Genomic DNA, 23,660 nt, shown 5'->3' with positions numbered 1-23,660 from the left:
CCATATCCCTTCACAAACCTCCTGTAATACCCAGTCAAGCCAAGGAATGCCCTGACTTGAGTCTGGGTTTTTGGAGCTACCCAGTCCAGAATAGTCTGGATCTTGGGTTGGAGTGGCTGAACTTGGCCTCCACCTACAAGGTGGCCCAAGTAAACCACAGTTCCCTGCCCTATCTGGCATTTGGATGCCTTGATAGAGAGGCCTGCAGATTGCAGAGCCTTCAAAACCTTCTTCAGGTGGACCAGGTGATCCTGCCAGGTGGAGCTAAAGACAGCAATATCATCAAGATAAGCTGTGCTAAAGGACTCCAAGCCAGCAAGGACTTGATTCACCAACCTTTGGAAGGTGGCCGGGGCATTCTTTAAACCAAAGGGCATAACAGTAAACTGATAATGCCCATCAGGGGTGGAGAATGCTGTTTTCTCTTTTGCTCCAGGTGCCATTTTTATTTGCCAGTACCCTGCTGTCAAGTCAAAGGTACTTAAGAATTTGGCAGCACCTAATTTATCTATGAGCTCATCAGCTCTTGGAATTGGATGAGCATCTGTCTTGGTGACAGAATTGAGCCCTCTGTAGTCCACACAAAACCTCATCTCTTTCTTTCCCTCTTTGGTGTGAGGTTTGGGGACTAAGACCACTGGGCTAGCCCAGGGGCTGTCAGAGCGCTCAATGACTCCCAATTCCAGCATCTTGTGGACTTCCACCTTGATGCTTTCCTTAACATGGTCAGACTGTCTAAAGATTTTATTTTTGACAGGCATGCTGTCTCCTGTGTCCACATCATGGGTACACAGGTGTGTCTGACCAGGGGTTAAGGAGAAGAGTTCAGGAAACTGTTGTAGGACTCTCCTACAATCAGCTTGCTGTTGGCCAGAGAGGGTGTCTGAGTAGATCACTCCATCTACTGTGCCATCTTTTGGGTCTGATGACAGAAGGTCAGGGAGAGGTTCACTCTCTGCCTCCTGATCCTCATCTGTTACCATCAACAGATTTACATCAGCCCTGTCATGGAAGAGCTTAAGGCGGTTCACATGGATCACCCTCTTGGGGCTCCTGCTTGTGCCCAGGTCCACCAGGTAGGTGACCTGACTCTTCCTTTCTAGCACTGGGTAAGGGCCACTCCATTTGTCCTGGAGTGCCCTGGGAGCCACAGGCTCCAGAACCCAGACTTTCTGCCCTGGTTGGAACTCAACCAGTGCAGCCTTTTGGTCATACCAAAACTTCTGGAGCTGTTGGCTGGCCTCAAGGTTTTTGGTTGCCTTTTCCATGTACTCTGCCATTCTAGAGCGAAGGCCAAGTACATAGTCCACTATGTCCTGTTTAGGCTCATGGAGAGGTCTCTCCCAGCCTTCTTTAACAAGGGCAAGTGGTCCCCTTACAGGATGACCAAACAGAAGTTCAAAGGGTGAGAATCCTACTCCCTTCTGTGGCACCTCTCTGTAAGCGAAAAGCAGGCATGGCAGGAGGACATCCCATCTCCTTTTGAGTTTTTCTGGGAGCCCCATGATCATGCCCTTTAATGTCTTGTTGAATCTCTCAACTAAGCCATTAGTTTGTGGATGGTATGGTGTAGTGAATTTATAAGTCACCCCACACTCATTCCACATGTGCTTTAGGTATGCTGACATGAAGTTGGTACCTCTGTCAGACACCACCTCCTTAGGGAAACCCACTCTGGTAAAGATACCAATGAGGGCCTTGGCTACTGCAGGGGCAGTAGTCGACCTAAGGGGAATAGCTTCAGGGTACCTGGTAGCATGATCCACTACTACCAGGATATACATATTTCCTGAGGCTGTGGGAGGTTCTAGTGGACCAACTATGTCCACACCCACTCTTTCAAAGGGAACCCCCACCACTGGAAGTGGAATGAGGGGGGCCTTTGGATGCCCACCTGTCTTACCACTGGCTTGACAGGTGGGGCAGGAGAGGCAAAACTCCTTAACCATGTTGGACATATTGGGCCAGTAGAAGTGGTTGACTAACCTCTCCCACGTCTTGGTTTGTCCCAAATGTCCAGCAAGGGGAATGTCATGGGCTAATGTTAGGATGAACTCTCTGAACAGCTGAGGCACTACCACTCTCCTAGTGGCACCAGGTTTGGGGTCTCTGGCCTCAGTGTACAGGAGTCCATCTTCCCAATAGACCCTATGCGTTCCATTTTTCTTGCCTTTGGACTCTTCAGCAGCTTGCTGCCTAAGGCCTTCAAGAGAGGGACAGGTTTCTTGTCCCTTACACAGCTCCTCCCTTGAGGGTCCCCCTGGGCCCAAGAGCTCAACCTGATAAGGTTCAAGCTCCAAAGGCTCAGTTCCCTCAGAGGGCAGAACTTCTTCCTGAGAAGAGAGGTTCCCTTTCTTTTGCTGTGTTGCAGTTGGTTTCCCAACTGACTTTCCTGTTCTCTTGGTAGGCTGGGCCATTTTTCCAGACTCCAGCTCTACTTGTTCACCCTGTGCCTTGCATTGTGCTCTGGTTTTCACACACACCAGTTCAGGGATACCCAGCATTGCTGCATGGGTTTTTAGTTCTACCTCAGCCCATGCTGAGGACTCCAGGTCATTTCCAAGCAGACAGTCCACTGGGATATTTGAGGAGACCACCACCTGCTTCAGGCCATTGACCCCTCCCCATTCTAAAGTAACCATTGCCATGGGATGTACTTTTCTCTGATTGTCAGCGTTGGTGACTGTGTAAGTTTTTCCAGTCAGGTATTGGCCAGGGGAAACCAGTTTCTCTGTCACCATGGTGACACTGGCACCTGTATCCCTCAGGCCCTCTATTCTAGTCCCATTAATTAAGAGTTGCTGTCTGTATTTTTGCATGTTAGGCGGCCAGACAGCTAGTGTGGCTAAATCCACCCCACCCTCAGAAACTAGAGTAGCTTCAGTGTGGACCCTGATTTGCTCTGGGCACACTGTTGATCCCACTTGGAGACTAGCCATACCAGTGTTACCTGGATGGGAGTTTGGAGTGGAACCTTTCTTGGGACAGGCCTTGTCTCCAGTTTGGTGTCCATGCTGTTTACAGCTATGACACCAGGCCTTTTTGGGATCAAAGTTTTTACCCTTGTACCCATTGTTTTGTGAAGAGGCTCTGGGCCCACCCTCCTGTGCAGGTTTTTGGGGGCCTGTAGAAGACTCTTTACTATTTTTAGTTTTGGTTGTCTCATCACCCTTCCCCTGGGGAGTCTTTGTGACCCCTTTCTTTTGGTCACCCCCTGTTGAAGTCTTGGACACCCTTGTCTTGACCCAATGGTCCGCCTTCTTTCCCAATTCTTGGGGAGAAATTGGTCCTAGGTCTACCAGATGCTGATGCAGTTTATCATTGAAACAATTACTTAACAGGTGTTCTTTCACAAATAAATTGTACAGCCCATCATAATTACTTACACCACTGCCTTGAATCCAACCATCTAGTGTTTTCACTGAGTAGTCAACAAAGTCAACCCAGGTCTGGCTCGAGGATTTTTGAGCCCCCCTGAACCTAATCCTGTACTCCTCAGTGGAGAATCCAAAGCCCTCAATCAGGGTACCCTTCATGAGGTCATAAGATTCTGCTTCTTTTCCAGAGAGTGTGAGGAGTCTATCCCTACACTTTCCAGTGAACATTTCCCAAAGGAGAGCACCCCAGTGAGATCTGTTCACTTTTCTGGTTACACAAGCCCTCTCAAAAGCTGTGAACCACTTGGTGATGTCATCACCATCTTCATATTTTGTCACAATCCCTTTGGGGATTTTTAACATGTCAGGAGAATCTCTGACCCTATTTATATTGCTGCCACCATTGATGGGTCCTAGGCCCATCTCTTGTCTTTCCCTTTCTATGGCTAGGAGCTGTCTCTCTAAAGCCAATCTTTTGGCCATCCTGGCTAACAGGAGGTCATCTTCACTGAGAGCATCCTCAGTGATTTCAGAAATGTGGGACCCTCCTGTGAGGGACTCACTATTTCTGACTAACACAGTTGGAGACAGGACTTGAGGGGTCCTGTTCTCCCTATTTAGGACTGGAGGAGGGACATTGGCCTCCAAGTCACTAATTTCTTCCTCTGTGAGGTCATCATCAGAGGGGTTGGCTTTTTCAAACTCTGCCAACAGCTCCTGGAGCTGAATTTTGGTAGGTCTGGAGCCAATGGTTATTTTTTTGATATTACAGAGAGACCTTAGCTCCCTCATCTTAAGATGGAGTTAAGGTGTGGTGTCGAGTTCCACCACCTGCATCTCTGTATCAGACATTATTCTGCTAAGAGTTGGAATACTTTTTTAAGAATCTAAAACTGTTTCTAGGATCTAATTCAAACTTTTAACAAACTTTTAAACTCTAAAAAGACAATGCTAAACAGGGACTTAACACACAAGGCCCTAGCAGGACTTTTAAGAATTTAGAAAAATTTCAAATTGCAAAAATCAATTTCTAATGACAATTTTGGAATTTGTCGTGTGATCAGGTATTGGCTGAGTAGTCCAGCAAATGCAAAGTCTTGTACCCCACCGCTGATCCACCAATGTAGGAAGTTGGCTCTGTATGTGCTATTTCAAAGTAAGGAATAGCATGCACAGAGTCCAAGGGTTCCCCTTAGAGGTAAAATAGTGGTAAAAATAGATAATACTAATGCTCTATTTTGTGGTAGTGTGGTCGAGCAGTAGGCTTATCCAAGGAGTAGTGTTAAGCATTTGTTGTACATACACATAGACAATAAATGAGGTACACACACTCAGAGACAAATCCAGCCAATAGGTTTTTGTATAGAAAAATATCTTTTCTTAGTTTATTTTAAGAACCACAGGTTCAAATTCTACATGTAATATCTCATTCGAAAGGTATTGCAGGTAAGTACTTTAAGAACTTCAAATCATCAAAATTGCATGTATACTTTTCAAGTTATTCACAAATAGCTGTTTTAAAAGTGGACACTTAGTGCAATTTTCACAGTTCCTAGGGGAGGTAAGTATTTGTTAGGTTAACCAGGTAAGTAAGACACTTACAGGGTTCAGTTCTTGGTCCAAGGTAGCCCACCGTTGGGGGTTCAGAGCAACCCCAAAGTCACCACACCAGCAGCTCAGGGCCGGTCAGGTGCAGAGTTCAAAGTGGTGCCCAAAACACATAGGCTAGAATGGAGAGAAGGGGGTGCCCCGGTTCCGGTCTGCTTGCAGGTAAGTACCCGCGTCTTCGGAGGGCAGACCAGGGGGGTTTTGTAGGGCACCGGGGGGGACACAAGCCCACACAGAAATTTCACCCTCAGCAGCGCGGGGGCGGCCGGGTGCAGTGTAGAAACAAGCGTCGGGTTCGCAATGTTAGTCTATGAGAGATCTCGGGATCTCTTCAGCGCTGCAGGCAGGCAAGGGGGGGGTTCCTCGGGGAAACCTCCACTTGGGCAAGGGAGAGGGACTCCTGGGGGTCACTTCTCCAGTGAAAGTCCGGTCCTTCAGGTCCTGGGGGCTGCGGGTGCAGGGTCTCTCCCAGGCGTCGGGACTTGGGATTCAAAGAGTCGCGGTCAGGGGAAGCCTCGGGATTCCCTCTGCAGGCGGCGCTGTGGGGGCTCAGGGGGGACAGGTTTTTGTACTCACAGTCTTAGAGTAGTCCTGGGGTCCCTCCTGAGGTGTTGGATCGCCACCAGCCGAGTCGGGGTCGCCGGGTGCAGTGTTGCAAGTCTCACGCTTCTTGCGGGGAGCTTGCAGGGTTCTTTAAAGCTGCTGGAAACAAAGTTGCAGCTTTTCTTGGAGCAGGTCCGCTGTCCTCGGGAGTTTCTTGTCTTTTCGAAGCAGGGGCAGTCCTCAGAGGATGTCGAGGTCGCTGGTCCCTTTGGAAGGCGTTGCTGGAGCAGGATCTTTGGAAGGCAGGAGACAGGCCGGTGAGTTTCTGGAGCCAAGGCAGTTGTCGTCTTCTGGTCTTCCTCTGCAGGGGTTTTCAGCTAGGCAGTCCTTCTTCTTGTAGTTGCAGGAATCTAATTTTCTAGGGTTCAGGGTAGCCCTTAAATACTAAATTTAAGGGCGTGTTTAGGTCTGGGGGGTTAGTAGCCAATGGCTACTAGCCCTGAGGGTGGGTACACCCTCTTTGTGCCTCCTCCCAAGGGGAGGGGGTCACAATCCTAACCCTATTGGGGGAATCCTCCATCTGCAAGATGGAGGATTTCCAAAAGTTAGAGTCACTTCAGCTCAGGACACCTTAGGGGCTGTCCTGACTGGCCAGTGACTCCTCCTTGTTTTTCTCATTATTTTCTCCGGCCTTGCCGCCAAAAGTGGGGCCTGGCCGGAGGGGGCGGGCAACTCCACTAGCTGGAGTGTCCTGCTGGGTTGGCACAAAGGAGGTGAGCCTTTGAGGCTCACCGCCAGGTGTGACAATTCCTGCCTGGGGGAGGTGTTAGCATCTCCACCCAGTGCAGGCTTTGTTACTGGCCTCAGAGTGACAAAGGCACTCTCCCCATGGGGCCAGCAACATGTCTCGGTTTGTGGCAGGCTGCTAAAACTAGTCAGCCTACACAGATAGTCGGTTAAGTTTCAGGGGGCACCTCTAAGGTGCCCTCTGGGGTGCATTTTATAATAAAATGTACACTGGCATCAGTGTGCATTTATTGTGCTGAGAAGTTTGATACCAAACTTCCCAGTTTTCAGTGTAGCCATTATGGTGCTGTGGAGTTCGTGTTTGACAGACTCCCAGACCATATACTCTTATGGCTACCCTGCACTTACAATGTCTAAGGTTTTGTTTAGACACTGTAGGGGTACCATGCTCATGCACTGGTACCCTCACCTATGGTATAGTGCACCCTGCCTTAGGGCTGTAAGGCCTGCTAGAGGGGTGTCTTACCTATACTGCATAGGCAGTGAGAGGCTGGCATGGCACCCTGAGGGGAGTGCCATGTCGACTTACTCGTTTTGTCCTCACTAGCACACACAAGCTGGCAAGCAGTGTGTCTGTGCTGAGTGAGAGGTCTCCAGGGTGGCATAAGACATGCTGCAGCCCTTAGAGACCTTCCTTGGCATCAGGGCCCTTGGTACTAGAAGTACCAGTTACAAGGGACTTATCTGGATGCCAGGGTCTGCCAATTGTGGATACAAAAGTACAGGTTAGGGAAAGAACACTGGTGCTGGGGCCTGGTTAGCAGGCCTCAGCACACTTTCAATTGTAAACATAGCATCAGCAAAGGCAAAAAGTCAGGGGGCAACCATGCCAAGGAGGCATTTCCTTACACACCCCTTAAGCCAGAGAGAACCTTTTGTATGACAAACAACTCTGCTGCACTAGATTTACTGAAGTTCAGACACTTGTAGTGGCGGAGTCTCAGGTGCATCGAAAAAGTGGCGATGTAGTGATACTGGTGGTCAGGCATCAGCTTATGGTATCTGGATCAAAGGTCCATCCTGTAAAAACCATCCTGCCCCATTAAACTTACCAATAGTGTCATCAACTGTAGCGGTAACATGCCTCTCCATATTAATTGCCATATTAGGAAGGCACATACCAACACAAAGTTGCATCTCACCCAGTTGTTATTGCTTGTATGTTACAACAATTGGAGATGTCCATGGTATGGGTCCTTCCACTTTATGTAAAATGCGATTGTTTACTCCAGCTTCCTCAGTTCTACTTCGACCTCGGGCTTTAGGTGTGTGTAGTCTGCCTAGTGTGGTCAATATGCAATTTGATAAGTTGCCCTTTGAGGCAGGCTATTCCTAGGAAAATGTCCTGAAACTCAGTCAGTAGATCGTCACTGTGGGTTGCATATACCTTAAATAAAATGTGGACTAGGCAGGGTTTCTCAGCTGTCTGGCAACTCAGGAGTTTGCTGGTTACTCCTTCTGAGCATGTGTTATGCCCATCACAAACATACCCACCAGGGGTGGTGGTTGTGCCTGCCCATGTACGAACACACTGACTTTCAACGGTTTTAGTGTTTCTTTAACTTTGAGGGTTTGATAAATGTATTGGGCCAATATGTTAATCGAGGTCCCTGTATCAGTGATTGCTGTGGCTTGTTTGTTCCCAGAAAGGGCTTGGCGTTTTGGAGGGGATCTCTTCTTGGACCTTGCTTGGCCCACTGCGAATATAGTGTGGACAGTACCCTTTTCTTCGTCATCATCTATATCATCACTGTCCCACTCTTGTTGGGACTCAGTGATCTCAGTAAATGTGTTAGTCGGGGCTGTTTCGGCCTCTGGCTGGATCGACAAACTCGGGCAAGGTAATTTATCTTGCACAGGATACACACTTCTTCCCCCTCATTGGACATTCTCTTGGCCTGTGGGAGGCACCACTGCAGTATTTGCATCATCACAGGGTGCTCTGTCGATTCTTTCCTTTTCCCACAGGTTTATGATGTGAGATCAACTTAACCAGTTCACTCTTTTTCAATTGGAGAAAACTGACTACTATGCAATGTTCTGTCCTTATTGGTTCCTTTGACCTCCTTAGTGTCATAATGTCAGGCAACGTTTTTCCTGGCTCCTGGAGTATTTATTCCTTGAGCTTAGAATTGGTGCCATGATTTCCTCCATTTCATCTCAAAATGTGCAGGTGCTTGCTAGTGTTTGAGCCACGTGTAAAATACCTCAATTGTTCATCATCAGGATTGACCATGGGTTCAAAGTCGGTCTTTACTGCAGTGACCGTGGTGAAATAAGTGTGAGGCAGGCCCTCCTTTTGCAAAGAGTGTGGCAGCTTGTAGATGTCTTTCCCTACCAGGTGAAGCAGGATTTGTTGCTTCCTATCGTTTTTACTGCTGTAGCAGCAAAATACAAGTCTAACTTTTCCACCCAAACGTTTCCATTTGGGTGATTGTGTGAATGCATGGTCCGATGTGATGAGCAGCTCAATACCAGAAATGTTCCATTGTTTGGCTCCATCTTTGTTTAGGCAGATGTTTATGTCCACAGACTCCACACGCCCTTTTCGGTCACCAATGATTGCCAGATCACACAACAGTCTCCATCTGGCTGTATCTGCTTCGGTGGGTTCTTGATTGGGGTGTGTTGCATCCCTCAACAGATGGTTTGAAGGTAGGTACTGGTGCCCTGCTTGGGCAGAGTTGTGTGTCTCTCTTTATAAATGCATACAGTCTTTAAGTCTGTGTGGTGTTAATTGTCCTTACTGTTCTTTTATGCTTGGCAGGAGGTGCACCAAATCTCACCTTTTTAGCACTCTTTAACTGCTGCTTGTATGTCCTAGCTGATGCCTAGTTGTGTGACTAGCAGGCAGTTTTATTGCTGTTAGCACGCACTAGCAGTTGGATGTCCTTATTGCATATTCTCCTTTTCGTGCCAGTACCCACTAGCAATAGGACTCATCTCCTTCCCTGCCTTGCTCCCATTTCCAGCATGCTGTTTTTGTACACACCGCATATGGTGGCCGAACACCCCAGAGTGTTTGTGGCACTGACACCCCTCTAGGAACACAGCGCACAGCGTCACCCTTCGTGGACAGGCTGCGCAATCCAGAAGTAGGCTGCTGACAGCATTTACTGTTTTGCTGCACTTGAGAGTGTTTCATTCTCCCTGGCGGGTGCTGCTGAATTCCAAATGCTTTCTCATGCACTCGGGGGAAGGCGAGATGGACTGGCAGCAATATGGTGGCCTCTAGTATACGGATCCCTTCCTTCACCACCATTTGTTGTGTTGCATACAGGAGTAGTGACAAACAATAAAACACAATCACAATAGAATACTAACTCAAACTGGCGAGCTTGTGTCACTTTTATTACCTGTTGTTACGTCAGTGCAGATTGTTCCATTAGCTTCCCAACCTCAGGGTTCCATTGCTTAGGGCTCCCATTCATGGACTCACCCTGCCCCAGGAAGATAAACACATGTGGTGGTTCAGAGGAAGGCTTGTACCGGAGCTCACCAATGTCAGGAAACACATCTTCGTATACCTAGAGAAAGCTTTTAAAACTGTGCTTGTTTGAGGAGTTGTTTTCTCACCAACTTTAACTCTATGAATGGTCGCTATATTAGTTAAAAACCGGACAACTCTGTCCCTCCCAGATGGGGAATGAAGATGGACGACGATTATATATTCGCAGATAGGTCTGAAGCAAGGATTTATGTTGCCTACTTTTGTGGCCACAGTACGGCTGGCAATTGCACATAAACTCAGCTCTAATCCAGTGAGAGCGAGAGATAATCTTGGAAGTTGCAGGGTACTGGAACAGAACTTTGTAATGTTAGATCAAGATTGATCCATAATGTATGCTCTTGGTGAACCTGAACCCAAGCTCCTGCAGCTTAAATATGCCTGAAGTAAGATATGTCCATCTGAACCGAGTTTTATGTTTTTGAGCCAGATATCATACGTACTCATACGCTTATTGTTATGCTCAAAGCACATGCCAATCACAGATGTGAGATGATCGTAGCCTGCAGGCCTTTGTAAGACGATTCAATTATTTCTCTGAAGCTACACCTTTCAATAGGCAGACCAGCAGTTAAGGGGTTAAACACTGGATCTAGAGTTGTACACTGTATGCTGAACAACTGTTACACCGTGGTGTAGAGGTGTGCGTGTGCTATTTGCATAAGTGTATGTGCGTGTTTGTTCCTACCTGTTTCTGTCAGTGTTCCTTTTAGTCTGCATTTGTATGTGCTTTGTGTCTAGCTATTTGTGTAACTCTTTTCCACCTTGTGGGCTATATGTGTGTTTTGACACGTAAGTTCACATATTTTCGTCTTTGTTTCTGTGACTGTGAACATATCAGTGCGTCACAACACACCTGGATGTCAGTTTGCATGGCTCTGTCTGGCAGACTTTGTATTTCACATACATGCAACGTTTGTACGACTTTCCTACAGATAGGCATCCTTCAACCACAAATGTCAACATAGATTTAACATAAGGCACTATTATAAAGCATCTAAAATAAAACCCTAACCCACGAAATCTCATTAGTTACAACATTAGCTGTAGCCTTCTTTATAGCATTTATATACTGAGCCTAGGATCACAACATAACTAAATGCATTTTTTTTGTATTTATTAAGTGCTGTAAAACATAATAAGCGAATAACATGAATTTAACTCAATAACACATTATATATATTTTTTTATAGATGTTTAAGGTCAGGGAGCTAAGAGAATGCGCACATTTTCCCTGCCGGGAGAAGGCATGCAAGCTTCAGAGGGGTTTATTAACATTGTGTAATAAGATATTTTTCTGCAGCCAGAAAAAAAGGTCTCTGTGTTCTAGTCTAATATAATGCATTCCTGGGGGTTGTTACAAGCGCTTCTTTTAGCTTGACTAATAACTTCAGTACATCACAACCCAATTAAGCAGACTATTCAGACATTGCAGGAACATGCATTCCTCTGCACAAAAGAGGGAAGTTACTGATCTTGAAAGAAATGATGTAGTGTACAGACACAAAAGAGGCCCGCTTTGTTTTCCCAGATTCTGCAAATCAGTCATCCCCTCAGGGATGTTTTTCACCGAGTGAGTAGTGCTCTTAAGGCGAGCGCACGGGCGCATTTTCACATTTTGCATCCAATAGACTTCAACATACAGTAGAGGTCCATTGATTCCGGTGCATTTCGGTCTCAGTTTAAATTGGACCAGAATTGTTGAGGTATGTACAGTAATAACGAGGATACACGGACTCAAACCTGCGCTTTAGGCAGTGTCAAGTCTCTTATGCCTCACTTGCACCTGATCACTGGAGTTTACGTACAAGGCTTGGGGATCTACGGGCGCTTGCTAGGTCCAAATCTGAAGCAGGCAGGGACTCTACTCTTGCCGAAGACAGGAAGGATTTTGAATTAGATCCCCCTGGTTAAATGGCAAGGACATTTACTAATTTGTGCCCTCTTCACGTCATCAAATAACCCGTCATTCCTGTAGAAAAGTAGTTTTTGTAGCGTCTGTGACGTGCAGACTAGCCTATGACGCAGCAGCAGCGCTGAAAGGAAGACGCGGGCACAGGTACTGCTGAGTTATCTCGGAGTGGCCTCGAGCGACCACTCTGCCCTTTATTTTGCCCCCTTGGGTCGCGCCCGGCCCTCGGGGCTGTAAGTACTATACAGTGTAATGTAGAGGCTGGAAGGCACGCTACAGTTTTGACTATCGATTCTTAAGGACAGAGCCTCCTGTCAGGATTAGAAGCTGCTGTAACTCATGACGGACGTTTCAGTCAGGGGTCTGCAATGGAAGCCTCTCGTTCGTTTGTCCATTCTCACAGTGCACACACTCTGTCGCTAGCACATTAAAAATGTTCAGATTACCTACGAATTATTCGATGTCCTATATGTAAAATCCATACATAAAGACAGTAATCGTTTGAGAATAGATCCCTGTCCAATCAGACAGTAAAACTACTCTTTACAACCCTCTGTTCACAGAGCAGGCAGAGCCCAAGGCCTCACCCTCAGCCAGTGCTGGTGTTAGCATTTCATATTACCCCCTCTTCTTCCCTTCCTTATCCCATTCCTTTCTGATGGCGTGAGTGTGCCCATTCACTCCGTAGTACTCACTCTGGCAAAGCTGATTTCCCTTTCTGTGACAGGGTCAAAGAACGGGACCATATATCCCTCCCATTCCCCCAGCTCTTGCTGTTTTTAGTAAAGTACAAAAGCAGGGCTGATGAAAGAACAGAAAGAGAAGTGAAGGACATAAGGAATGGGACAAGAAAGGAAGAATCGGAGTAATGAAGATTATGGTTATTCAGTCAGCCATAATCATTACCCAGCAAAATAAACCCCCGAACCAACACTACCAAACAGCTAAGGCGACTAAGAGAACTCTCAACAAAGAAAAACAGGGATCATACAAAATAAATTAACTATGAAGCAGACATAGAAGCCTTTATGATCTGCAAACCAAAACATAGTTCCTACTCCTGCACAATAGTCAATCTATAATGGGAAATGAAAGTGGAAGGACAGCCCATGAAACAGCTCTGCAGAAGTCTTTAAGAGAACCCCAGACCACTCAGCCCACGAAGGCATCATTTCCTTTGGTAGAGTGATCCTCAATACCCTCTGGTATTTCCTTACCTAGTGCCAGATAAGCCAAGAATATTACCTTTTTCACCCATCTGGCCAGAGTAGATGAAGATGGTCACCCTTCTCCAAAGGACCTAATTTGAAAAAAGTCTATCTGAATGGCTAAAATCTAAAGATCATAGCAATTACATTTCCAGACCTCTTGCCACAACTAATAGGTATACTAAGAGGTCAAGGTAAAAGGCTCCCCCTTGTAAACCGGGCAGTACAATCTATTGGTCATGGTGAAATGCAGAACTGACTTTGAGCAAGAACTTGGGATCAAGAGACAGAACCACTCTGTCGTCAGATATTCTTAAATATGGGTGACGACATACAAGATTATTAGTTCTCCTGGGGATATCCACCCCCAAAAAAAATGTCAGGGTGAGTAGTTTGACAGAAACATCCTCTAAGGGTCAAACAGGAGTGGACGAGCGAGGAAAAATTGGTGTAATGAAGATTATCGGTAAGTAATCAGAGCATCCTAGCCTATCAATGGTTTAGAGAAGCAAAGAGCATATTCACCCCTACAGCAGGCAACCTGTTCATGGTGCATTGTCATGTCTCTGAGCACATGAGGATTTGGGTTCGATTGTAAAGATCAACCCTTCAGTAAAAATAGCACAGTTGAGCCAAGAAAAAGTATGGACACAGCAATGGAACACAGCAGAGGAAGGCGCATATTTTATGTTCTTAACAATGGTAGACAGTATTTGAAATGTTCGTACCTTCCCTGACTCCTTACAAAGAAAGTTACTTATTTTCTTCTGGGTTGTTAGCATGTAAGCCTCCATAACGAGTTTCCCAACCATGAAAGGTATTGAGGCAGGAATTTATGATTCTGGCTGGGATCTCACCTTAGAATAACTAGGATCATGAGTTATGATCCCCAGAATGGGGAATAGCTTGCCGAACCGGGAATTACCCTGTCTTTTTGCATAGGTTTTTGGGTACGTCAACGCAGATAGTTACCACCTGTTCTAAGCAGGTAGTAAATATTTGTGGAAGTGCTTATTGGTTTGTGGTGTTAGGGAGGAATTGAGGAGGACGTCTAGGGCTGGTGAGGCTGTGCATTCTCTGGGGTGAGCATTGTCAGCTAAACATGTAGTGGTGGAGGGGCAGGTGGCAGCCAGACTCTTCTTCCGCCTGCCTGCCCTGCCCGTCTCCCAAGCCACCTTTTGTCTGAGTGCAGATATGCACCCTGTAAAATTGTACCTGTGTTTATACGCCTGAAGATTCTGGGCCTGGAAACACCAGACCAGTTACATTTGCTACTAGTAATGGAAGTAGAAAAGGATTACTTCATTTTTGTTGTTTTCTTTTGTTTTGGAACCTTTAGAAGATAAGATTGTTAATTTCTTCTGTTTCAGATGTAATACTGCCGATAGGTGCATTCACAGGACACTTAGCTTCCATCTTTTCCAACACTTAGACCTATGGTTTTTACCTTCTTGTTCAGTTTTAGTACCTCCCATCGTCCAGCCATTTAGTCGTATTTTTTGTGGGTGTAGCTCAATTCGACTGTTTTTTCATCGAGCTTGAACACACTGGGTCTGTATATTTTTTCCTCCGGACCGAGTGATGTAATATTGACTTTACACTGTTTGTTTATCAATTGTGTTTAAATACCGTGCAGTCCCAGAGATTACTCAATAGAACGTCGCCATAGAATGCCTTGCAATATTTAGAACGTTTCTCAGATTTTACCCGTATCTATCAATAATTAAATAGAAGTCTAGTACGGTCTTATAGTCTAGCTATCTGGGGGTTCATTAATTTCACGTCTGTACTAATAGTGGCATGGCAGATCAAAAATAGTTAATTGAAGATTGATTCTTATTGGCGAAAACTAAAATGGTTTATTCCATTTGTATTTGTGCTCATGGTCACAGTCACAGCTAGACCTTTGTGCTACGGAATGTGTTGAATTTTGCAATAAGTGGCATGTTAGGGTCTCCGCTAACAACATAAGGCCTCAAATACATGGCCATTGTTTCCATCAATTCAATATCAGGTGTATCAGTACTCTGATATGACCATTATCGTTCAACCACAATATGCATTTGTTTTTGTTCCTTCATGACTCAGGTGCCTAGTTGCTTGAGCTAACATATAGTCTGACCTTTGTACTGACTTCTGCAAATTTCTTGCCATTGTACTGAATTGCCCTTCCATATACCCAGTATAGAACCATTGAGATAGAAAAGCCTGCTTTCAAGAAAATGAGCACATTGGCCAAGCCCTTTTCAGGCGAACCCCTCAAATCTGGAACTTCCTCCCTGAAGAGCTTCACCACAAACACATTTACAATAAACCAGAAATGAGTCCTTCTTAGTCGTTACGTTTTTGTGCAGCTCTCTGATGGCTTAAAAGTAACACCATCCCCGATACTCATTTTTGCCCTGATGTGCCCCTCTTTTGTTTACTCCCCTTTAAAAGAAGTCAGCTAATTTAGTTAGCATCTCTCTCATTACACCTGACACTTCGCTTCTTCCGACTTTCAGTGACCTGACACTCTTACATATCTTTTCCCGTCCACTTTTTCACCCCTCCCTATTCTTTTTGGACACAATCTTTATTGGGTCCTATTATACTACAAACTTTGGCTTAATTTTTTTTATCTTTTCCTTATTGTTTCCTAATTAGGTCCACACCATTTGTTCTCTTGTAAGCCCCTCTCCTACATTTTGGATTGACTTTTTCACTTTATGTTTTATTACGATTCAGGGTTCCTATTTAGTGCACGCTTTTGTTTCTCATTCCAGTTCACAGTCCTCTGTTGCCCCTTGGTCTAAGTTTTTCCTGTACAAAAACCACAATAAATAAATACAATTACTATGATGTGTCACCTTGTGGTTGAGAATAAACCTCTGGCTCAAGACCTATTTCTGCATTCCTGAGATAACCTGCTTACTCATAGTTTTGCCAGAATTCTCCGATGTGAAGGATGTGAGATGGATCCCTGAAAAGAAAGCTAATCCTTCAGTGTATTATTGAATTCTCATTAGATGTAACAAATGCACCACCCCATCAAAGCTACAACCCCATAGGAAGAAGGGACAAGGAGGAACATAACTATGATTAGGAGGATCTGAGTAGCTTTTGATATGCTGGATGCTCCTCTATGACTGCAGCCTCCACTGGTTTACTGCAAATCCCACTAAAGACTTGCCTTGCCTCTCCTCACCTCAGGTTCTGCTTTTGGGAATTTCTTATTTGTTGGACTTATGTAGAGTGGCCTTAACAGTGCAATCCATCTCCAATTGGACCTGGGGGAGCACTGAATTGCATGGCCACCTGGCTATTTACAAGGAATTCCTGACTTTAGTAGTTCACCTTTCACATTAGAGTGAGGATGAGTTTAAAAATTGATTCAGGTAGCAAAACGTAGGTATTAGCCGATGGTGTGCTATGCATTTGTTTAATTTGTTTTGTCATCTTTGTTACAGCTTTGAGCAGCTCTGCATTAATTTGGCGAATGAGCACCTTCAACAGTTCTTTGTACGACATGTCTTCAGGCTGGAGCAGGAGGAATATATGGCTGAGGACATCTCCTGGAAACACATCGACTTTGTAGATAATCAGTGCGCTCTGGAGGTCATAGCCTTGAGACCCATGAACCTCATTTCTCTTATAGATGAAGAAAGCAAGTTTCCGAAGGTGAGGCCTAAAACCACCCACTCTCATATGTGCAGCACCTTGGAAATCTTTATCACAATGGGTATTTCAATCACTAGTTAAGAAACATATAGTTTTAAATTACCCGATGAGAAGGAATGTACGCTAATATACCCTGGATCCGTCATCACCCATTCCTTTTTCCTGTTTATTTTACTTATCATGCATGTGAATCAATTAATTAGTATTTGTATAGTGCAGCACTGTCACCACTAGGGGTATCTGGGTGCTGTAGGTGTAACATCCCTATTGAAAAGCCAGGTCTTGAGTTTCTTCCTGAAATCCGCCAGGGAGGGGCTGTACGAAGATGGAGGGGTAGGTCGCTCCAGGTCTTGTTGGCGATGTACGAGAAGGAGCGACCCCCACTGCAGGTGCAATGGATGCAGGGGGCGTGTGCACTGGCTCGTGAGGCAGAGCGCAGGTGTCTTGTGGATAGGTTCAGTTTATGATTGATGTAGGCTTGTCCTTGATCATTCACAGTTTTGTAGTTGTGTGTTAGGATCTTCAACTGGCATCTTTTCTGGATCGGGAGCCAGTGGAGGTTTATGAGATGCAGGTGATGTGGGTCTGTCAGGATGAGTCTGACTGCAGCATTCTGTATGGTCTGGAGTCTTTTGAGGAGCTGGGTGGATATACTGGCGTAGAGAGCGTTGCCGTAGTTGAGGCAGCTGGTGACAAGGGCCTGAGTGACTGTTGTTCTGGAGTTAACTGGGATCCATCTGAAGATTCTGTGGAGTGTGCAAAGGGTATGGAAGCAGGAGGAGGCGACTGTGTTAAATTGTCAATTATGGTCAGTTCATTGTCGAGGATGATGCCTACGTTGCACTCATGGTCTGTGGGTGTTTGTCCAGGTTCTGCTGGCAACCATCTGTGGTCCCATATGACGGTGTTCTTCTCAAAGATCAGAAAGTCTGTCTTGTCAGAGTTGAGCTTAAGGCAGTTGTCTCTCATCCAGTTGGCTACATTGGTCATGGTGTTGCAGAAGTTGATTCTGGTGGTGGAAGGGTCTTCGTTGAGCCACAGGATGAGTTGAGTGTTGTTTGCATAAGAAATTATGTTGAGGCCATGGGATCAGACAGTGTCTGTAAGGAAGGTCATGTAGGTGGTGAACAAGGTGAGGCTGAGGAATGATCATTGGGTCACACTGCATAAGATGTCCTTCAGTTCAGAGGTGAAGGGAGGCAGTCACATGCTCTGTGTGCATCATGTGAGCAAAGAGGCAATCCACTTGAGGGTGGTTTTGCTGAATGCTGATGTTGTAGAGTCTGTTGATGAGGGTGTGGTGGGAAATGGTGTTGGAAGTAGCAGAGAGGTCGAGCAGGATCAGAACCATTGTCTCCCTGCAGCTGAGGAGAGTTCTGATACTGTCTGTGGCATCGATCAGGGCAGTTTCAGTGCTGTGGTTGGCACAGAATCCTGATAGTGAGTTGTCAAGTAGGTGATTTTTTCCTAGCTATTCTGTAAGCTGTTTGTTGATGGCCCACTCGAGTATTTTTGGTGGATAGGGGAGTAGTGAGATCGGTCGATAATTTTTGTGTTTCCAGCTGTCTGGGAAGGCTGCTGTGGTGATGGAGGTGTTGATTGCCGCAACTGGCGACATCAGGTCCCTCCTTGACCACAAAGAGAAGGTAGCCCTGATCCTCCTCAACCTTTCTGTCACATTCAACACCATCTCCCACTACACCCTCACCTCCAGACTCCACCACATTTGGATCTGAAGCAACACCCTCAAATGGATCCACACCTTTCTCACAGGACTCGCCCAGAGAGTCTGCCTCCCACCTTTCACCTCCGAACCAAAGAACGCCATATGTGGCATCCCCCATAGGTCCTCTCTCAGCCCTACCCTTTTCAACACCTACATGATGCTGTTGGCTGAGATTGTTCACAAGCAGGAAGCAATATCATCTCATATGCAGACGACACTCATTCTCTCCCTCTCCGAAGACCACACCACCCCTAGACATGACCCACGTTGCCATATGGATGAGATCCAACTGCCTGAAACTGAACAAGGACAAGACAGAGGTGATCATCTTTGGAACTAATACCTTTCCCTTGGATGACTCCTGGTTGCCCATCACACTCAGGCAACCCCTACCGACCACACTTGCAAGCTTGGCGTTATCATTGACTACAAGCTCACCTTCAAACAACAGATAAGTGCAGTGGCCTCCTCCAGCTTCCACAACCTCCACTTGCTACGTAAGATCTTCAGACGGATCCCCAACGAAACCAGAAAGACAGTAACCCAAACCCTCATCTCCAGCAGACTAGACTACAGACAAGCCCTTTACGTCGGACTCCCTGTCCCGCTCCTCCACAACCTCCAAACCATCGAGAACGCAGCGGCGAGACTCATCCTGGGCCTCCCCAAGTGGACCTGCATCACCCCCTATCTCAGGGGTCTCCACTGGCTCCTTGTGCACAAGAGGTGCAAATTCAAGGTTCTTACATACAAAGCCCTCCACAACATCGGACCCAATTTCATCAGCCACAGACTCCACCAGGGAACTCTGTTCCACTACCCTAGCCCTCGCACAAGTCAGAGAGTTTGTTGCAGCTTCAACGGTAGGCGCTTCTTCTCCTACGTTGCCGTCAAGATCTGGAATGACTTCCCCCCAGCTGCGTACCACCCACACGCTCCTCCACTTCAGGGGGAAGTTCAAGACATGGCTCTTGGATGAGTAGCTACCAGTTCACAGCAACAACTCACAGCACCTGGATACCCCCTGGGGTGAGAAGCAGTGCTTTACAAATCTTATGATTGATTGATTGATTGGTTAATGATGCTGGGACGTTCTGTGCTGATAGAGTCGTTTTGAGGTTGAAAAGGAGTGGGGTCAGGGGTCAGTGGGTGCTCCAAAGTGAACGGATGACATGATGGCTGTGGTGATCTAGAGGTTGTCTGGAACCAAGTGGTGATAATTCAGCGGGTTTGAGCTAGTTGATGGAGGTTACTGAGGTTTGGAGCTGTGGGTTAGGGGTCGAAGTTTTTGTAGATGGTGGCAATGTTTAGGAAGTAGTGTGAGAGGGTTTTGTGGAGTTCTTCAGAGGGGCCGAATGGTGTTCTCCATGGTTACTGGGTTGGAGAATTTCTTGATTATTTTGAAGAGTTCTTCCGTGTGGTTGGCTGCTGTGTTGATGCGGGCTGTGATGGTTTTTCTCTTGGCTTCCTTGGTGGCTTGTTTTGAGGCTTGGATGGTTTTAGTTGGTTTCATATGGGCGAATGTCGGCGCATTTTGTGATCCAAGTTCTGGACGGTCTGGTTAAGGTCTGACGAAGATTTGGGTTGAGTGGTGCTGAGGTCCTGGGTACATTGTATTTCTATTACCTTGCCCTGCTGCTGGGGAGGGAGCTGTGATGATGCAGTGATGTGCTGAGAATAAGAGATGGTGAAGTGAACAATGGTGTGGTCTGTCCACGTGAGTTCTGTGATGTGGCTGAACTTGATTCTTTCGCTGGAGGTGAAAATGGAGTTGAGTGTGTGTCCGTCCCTGTGCTTGGGTTCGGTGACTAGTTGGGTGCTGTTGTTCAGGTTTTCCAGGATGGAGGTGGAGTTGGCATTGTTAAGGGGCCATCAACATGAAAATTGATGTTGCTGAGTAGGACGTAGTGGTGGGAGTTGATGGCTAGGGGAGCGATGAGGTTGGAAATGGCATGGCAGAAAGTCAGGGACGCGGGGTCTGTATTCAAGGGTGCTTCCTATCATGGTCTTGGCGTTGGTCTGTAGCTGGAATTTAAGGTGTTCAATGAGAGGTGTTGGGTCGTCATTGGTGGCAATGCATCAGGCGGTTTCTTTGAAGATGATGACGATGCCCTTGCCATGTTTGTTGATGCAGTTGCATGTATCATCTTGTAGCTGTCAGATGTTGCGGTGGCGATGTTGGGGTTTGAGGTGGGGGTGAGCCATGTTTTGGTGATGAAGGCAGCATCAGGGGAGAGGGAGGGGCTTGGTGTCTCAGATTTTCGTGGGATTCTAGCAGAGGGATTTGGTATTGAGCAGGAGGTTTTGGAGCAGTTCCGTGTTGTTTGTGGTCTTCTGGACGGAAGCGGAGAGGGATCCATTGGGGGCTCATGTCCCTGTGTTGCAGGAGAAGCAGCAGTGGCAGCAGTTGAATGGTCCTTTAGTTGAATGCAGGGAAGAAGTGTAGCAGATGTTGCGGTGTCTGGGGCCAGGACCAAGAGCTCCTTGGCAGTGTAGTGGTGGGTTTCGAGAGGGCCAGGGGTCCTGGTAATGGGCACAGTCTAGGCGCGGACGGGTGCTGATAGGCTTGCTTTGGTGTGCCTTTGGCACACCAGCTGCATGCCACCTCCATTAAGTAGGTCCTGGGGGGAGGGCAGGGCACTGGGTGGTCCTGGGGGGAGAGCAGGGCACTTGGTGCTGGGAGGAGGGAAACAGCAGGAGCAGGGAAAAGTCAGGAAGAGAGAAGAAAGGAAGAAGGCAAAATAGAGTTGCAGGAAAGGAACAGAAAAAGCAGAGGAACGAGCAGAAAAGAGGCAGAAGGTTCAGAAGCCCAGCAGAAAAGGAACAGAAAAAACGGAGGAATGAGCAGAAAAGAGACAGAAAGTGCAGAAAACGAGCAGGAAAGGAACAGAAAAAGCAGAGGGACGAGCAGAAAAGAGGCAGAAGGTGCAGAAAACAAGCAGGAATGGAACAGAAAAAGCAGGGGAACAAACAGAAAAGAGGTGGAAAGTGCAGAAAACAAGCCAGCAAGGAATAGAAAAAGCAGAAGAACAAGTAGAAAGTTGTGGAAAACGAGCATGAAAGAAACAAAAAAAGCAGTGGAACCCGCAGAAAAGATGCAGAAAACGAGCAGGAAAGGAATAGATAAAGCAAAGGAACGAGCAGAAAAGTGGCAAAAAGTGCAGAAAAACGAGAAGTAATGGAACAGAAAAAGCAGAGGAATGAGCAGAAAAGAAGCAGAAAGCAAGCAGTGGGGCATAAGTGGACAGGAGAGGCTTCTGAACTGCAGGGCAAGTTGGACAAGAAGACTGTTGCAGGGAGAGCTCGCAGGAGGGCCCTAAATATTGAACACTACACAAAATATCCCAAACTAATGTATCAGACTTTACTACTTCTAAACTCTGAATATTATTATCCCACAGACAGGGCAGATGTTCATTTAAATGGTGTCCGTTGAACATATCCCTCAAAATCAGATCAGTTACTTGAATACCCATTTCCTGTGTGCATGCACTCAGCTTCATGTTCTGTGGATGCATGATCAATGTTCTGAGGAGACCCTTTATTTGGCCACCTCTTCAAGGAGTATGTCTACACTCCACCACTGTCTCCATGTTTTAAAGAAATCAGAATTCACTGAATTTTGGATGTTGAGTATCATCACACTCAGGAGCTAGATTTTCCATCACCCCTGTAATTCTTTTGGGAGAAAGGTGGGGTTGGCTAAGTGTCCCTTAGTGAGAACCCATCATTCACTGATTGGAAAGTTCTGGTATGTACATTCCTCATGGGTGTGAAAAAAGTGGGTCCTATGGAAGCTGGGCAGGCCATTCATTCTTGATATTGTCAGTATCTTTGTGCCCACTAAGCCAGTCCTTATCATCTCAGGACAATAGGAAAATTGCTAAAATATCCAATGCCAAAGTAGCCTCTGTAACTACAGAGGTAACTGACCCAGATCGTCCACATTGATGTTGGCCATTCTGAATGCAAATGGCAGCAGGCAGAGTAGCTAGATCAAGAGCATCGGTTGAGCACGCATGATTGAGCTTCTCTGCACTATTAAACCAGAATCTGCAAAGGAGCACACTTTTTTCATTTCTTTGAGCATGACTAAAGGACCAGTAAAACTGTTGCCACATGGTTATCTACTAAAATGAAGGTGAAATAAGGGATTGGCACATGGAACATAAACATTATGTTCAGTGTAAATCTCTCACTTTGTATAGTGCCTCGCCTCTTCAAACAAAAATATTTATTTCAAAACATTTTCTACTTAAATTCCCCAAATGTACTGCTCAATCTTCTCAATCTTGAATGTTTTACTCTGGGGCCAGCAGATCCTTTCATCCTCACTCCTCAGTGCCCTTCCATTCCTGTACATGTTCCTTAGCCCCTTTTAGTATCTCCCAGCACATTGAAGTGGTATGTGCGGTAGACAAGCAAACAGTATTAGTTGATACACATAAACTGATGTACTGAGGAGGGGCCCTGATTCTAAGTCATTGATATTAAGGTACTGGACTACTAGCACTGGAACACTGAAAGAGACATCTGAACACTGACAGTGAAACTATTAAAGGCTGTATGTCAGATATAGTCAGAGCCTTCAAAATGGCATCCACCAATCCAGGCTTGGAGAGCAACAGAGCAATTAGGTTTGTTTTGGGGGACTGTGCACATTTTATTCAAAATTTCTCAAGGAGTTTGCATCTAGAATGGAGAAATTGAAAGAACTGTTAAGTAAGGGGAAAATGTTTAGCTGAAGTGAATTGTTTGATAAGGGATTCCCTGGGTCGAAATAGGGGATAAGTTATGTTAAAGTGCTTAAGGCTTTCGACCCGAGTGAACTTTCCTCTATCACAGCGGATTTGAGTGGGTATGGACTATGCGTGGTGTTATCCCAAAAAACTGAAGATGAGGATCGCACTACAGGGTTAGCATCCAGGACGTTGCATCCAACAGAGCAATTATATTCCTTCTTTGAAAAAGTATTGTTAGCGTGCTGCTGGGCTACTCAAAAATGTAAAACTTTTGTTTGGTGTAGGAAAGTTACTTTGATGACTGACGATAAACCACCTGTGTGCATTTTGAGTGCTCAGCACATTAATGATCACACACCAAGGATGCTAGATTAACTTTCAAGTTATTACGCTATCACTTTGAGGTAAGGTGTATCACTGGGGCTATAACATCAGATCTGACTACTTATCCAGAGATCCATGAAAGGTGAGGATAATGATTGTTCTAGGTCGAACAAAGATGAAGAATGCCGTGTTGCAGTGGTTGATGGTTCTACATTGAGTGGGGTGTCAAAAAAAGAATGGGTTGA

At 46.0% G+C, this 23,660-nt stretch overlaps 1 protein-coding gene across 2 annotated transcripts in view; it reads left to right on the top strand.

The window, feature by feature from the left end:
* The window catches only part of MYO7B (myosin VIIB), a 1,466,311-nt gene that overhangs the window by 793,342 nt on the left and 649,309 nt on the right, over positions 1 to 23,660 (top strand). For both annotated transcript variants that reach the window (XM_069213753.1, XM_069213751.1), the window contains one exon: positions 16,413 to 16,623. In XM_069213753.1, the coding sequence (XP_069069854.1) occupies positions 16,413 to 16,623 (211 nt within the window). The remainder of the gene's footprint in view (positions 1 to 16,412; positions 16,624 to 23,660) is intronic.

The sequence above is a fragment of the Pleurodeles waltl genome, chromosome 11 (assembly GCF_031143425.1).
Source record: "Pleurodeles waltl isolate 20211129_DDA chromosome 11, aPleWal1.hap1.20221129, whole genome shotgun sequence".
In the NCBI taxonomy this organism is placed as follows: Eukaryota; Metazoa; Chordata; class Amphibia; order Caudata; family Salamandridae; genus Pleurodeles; species Pleurodeles waltl.
Note: the sequence above shows the minus strand (reverse complement) of the source record. Positions and strands in the feature narration are given on the sequence as shown.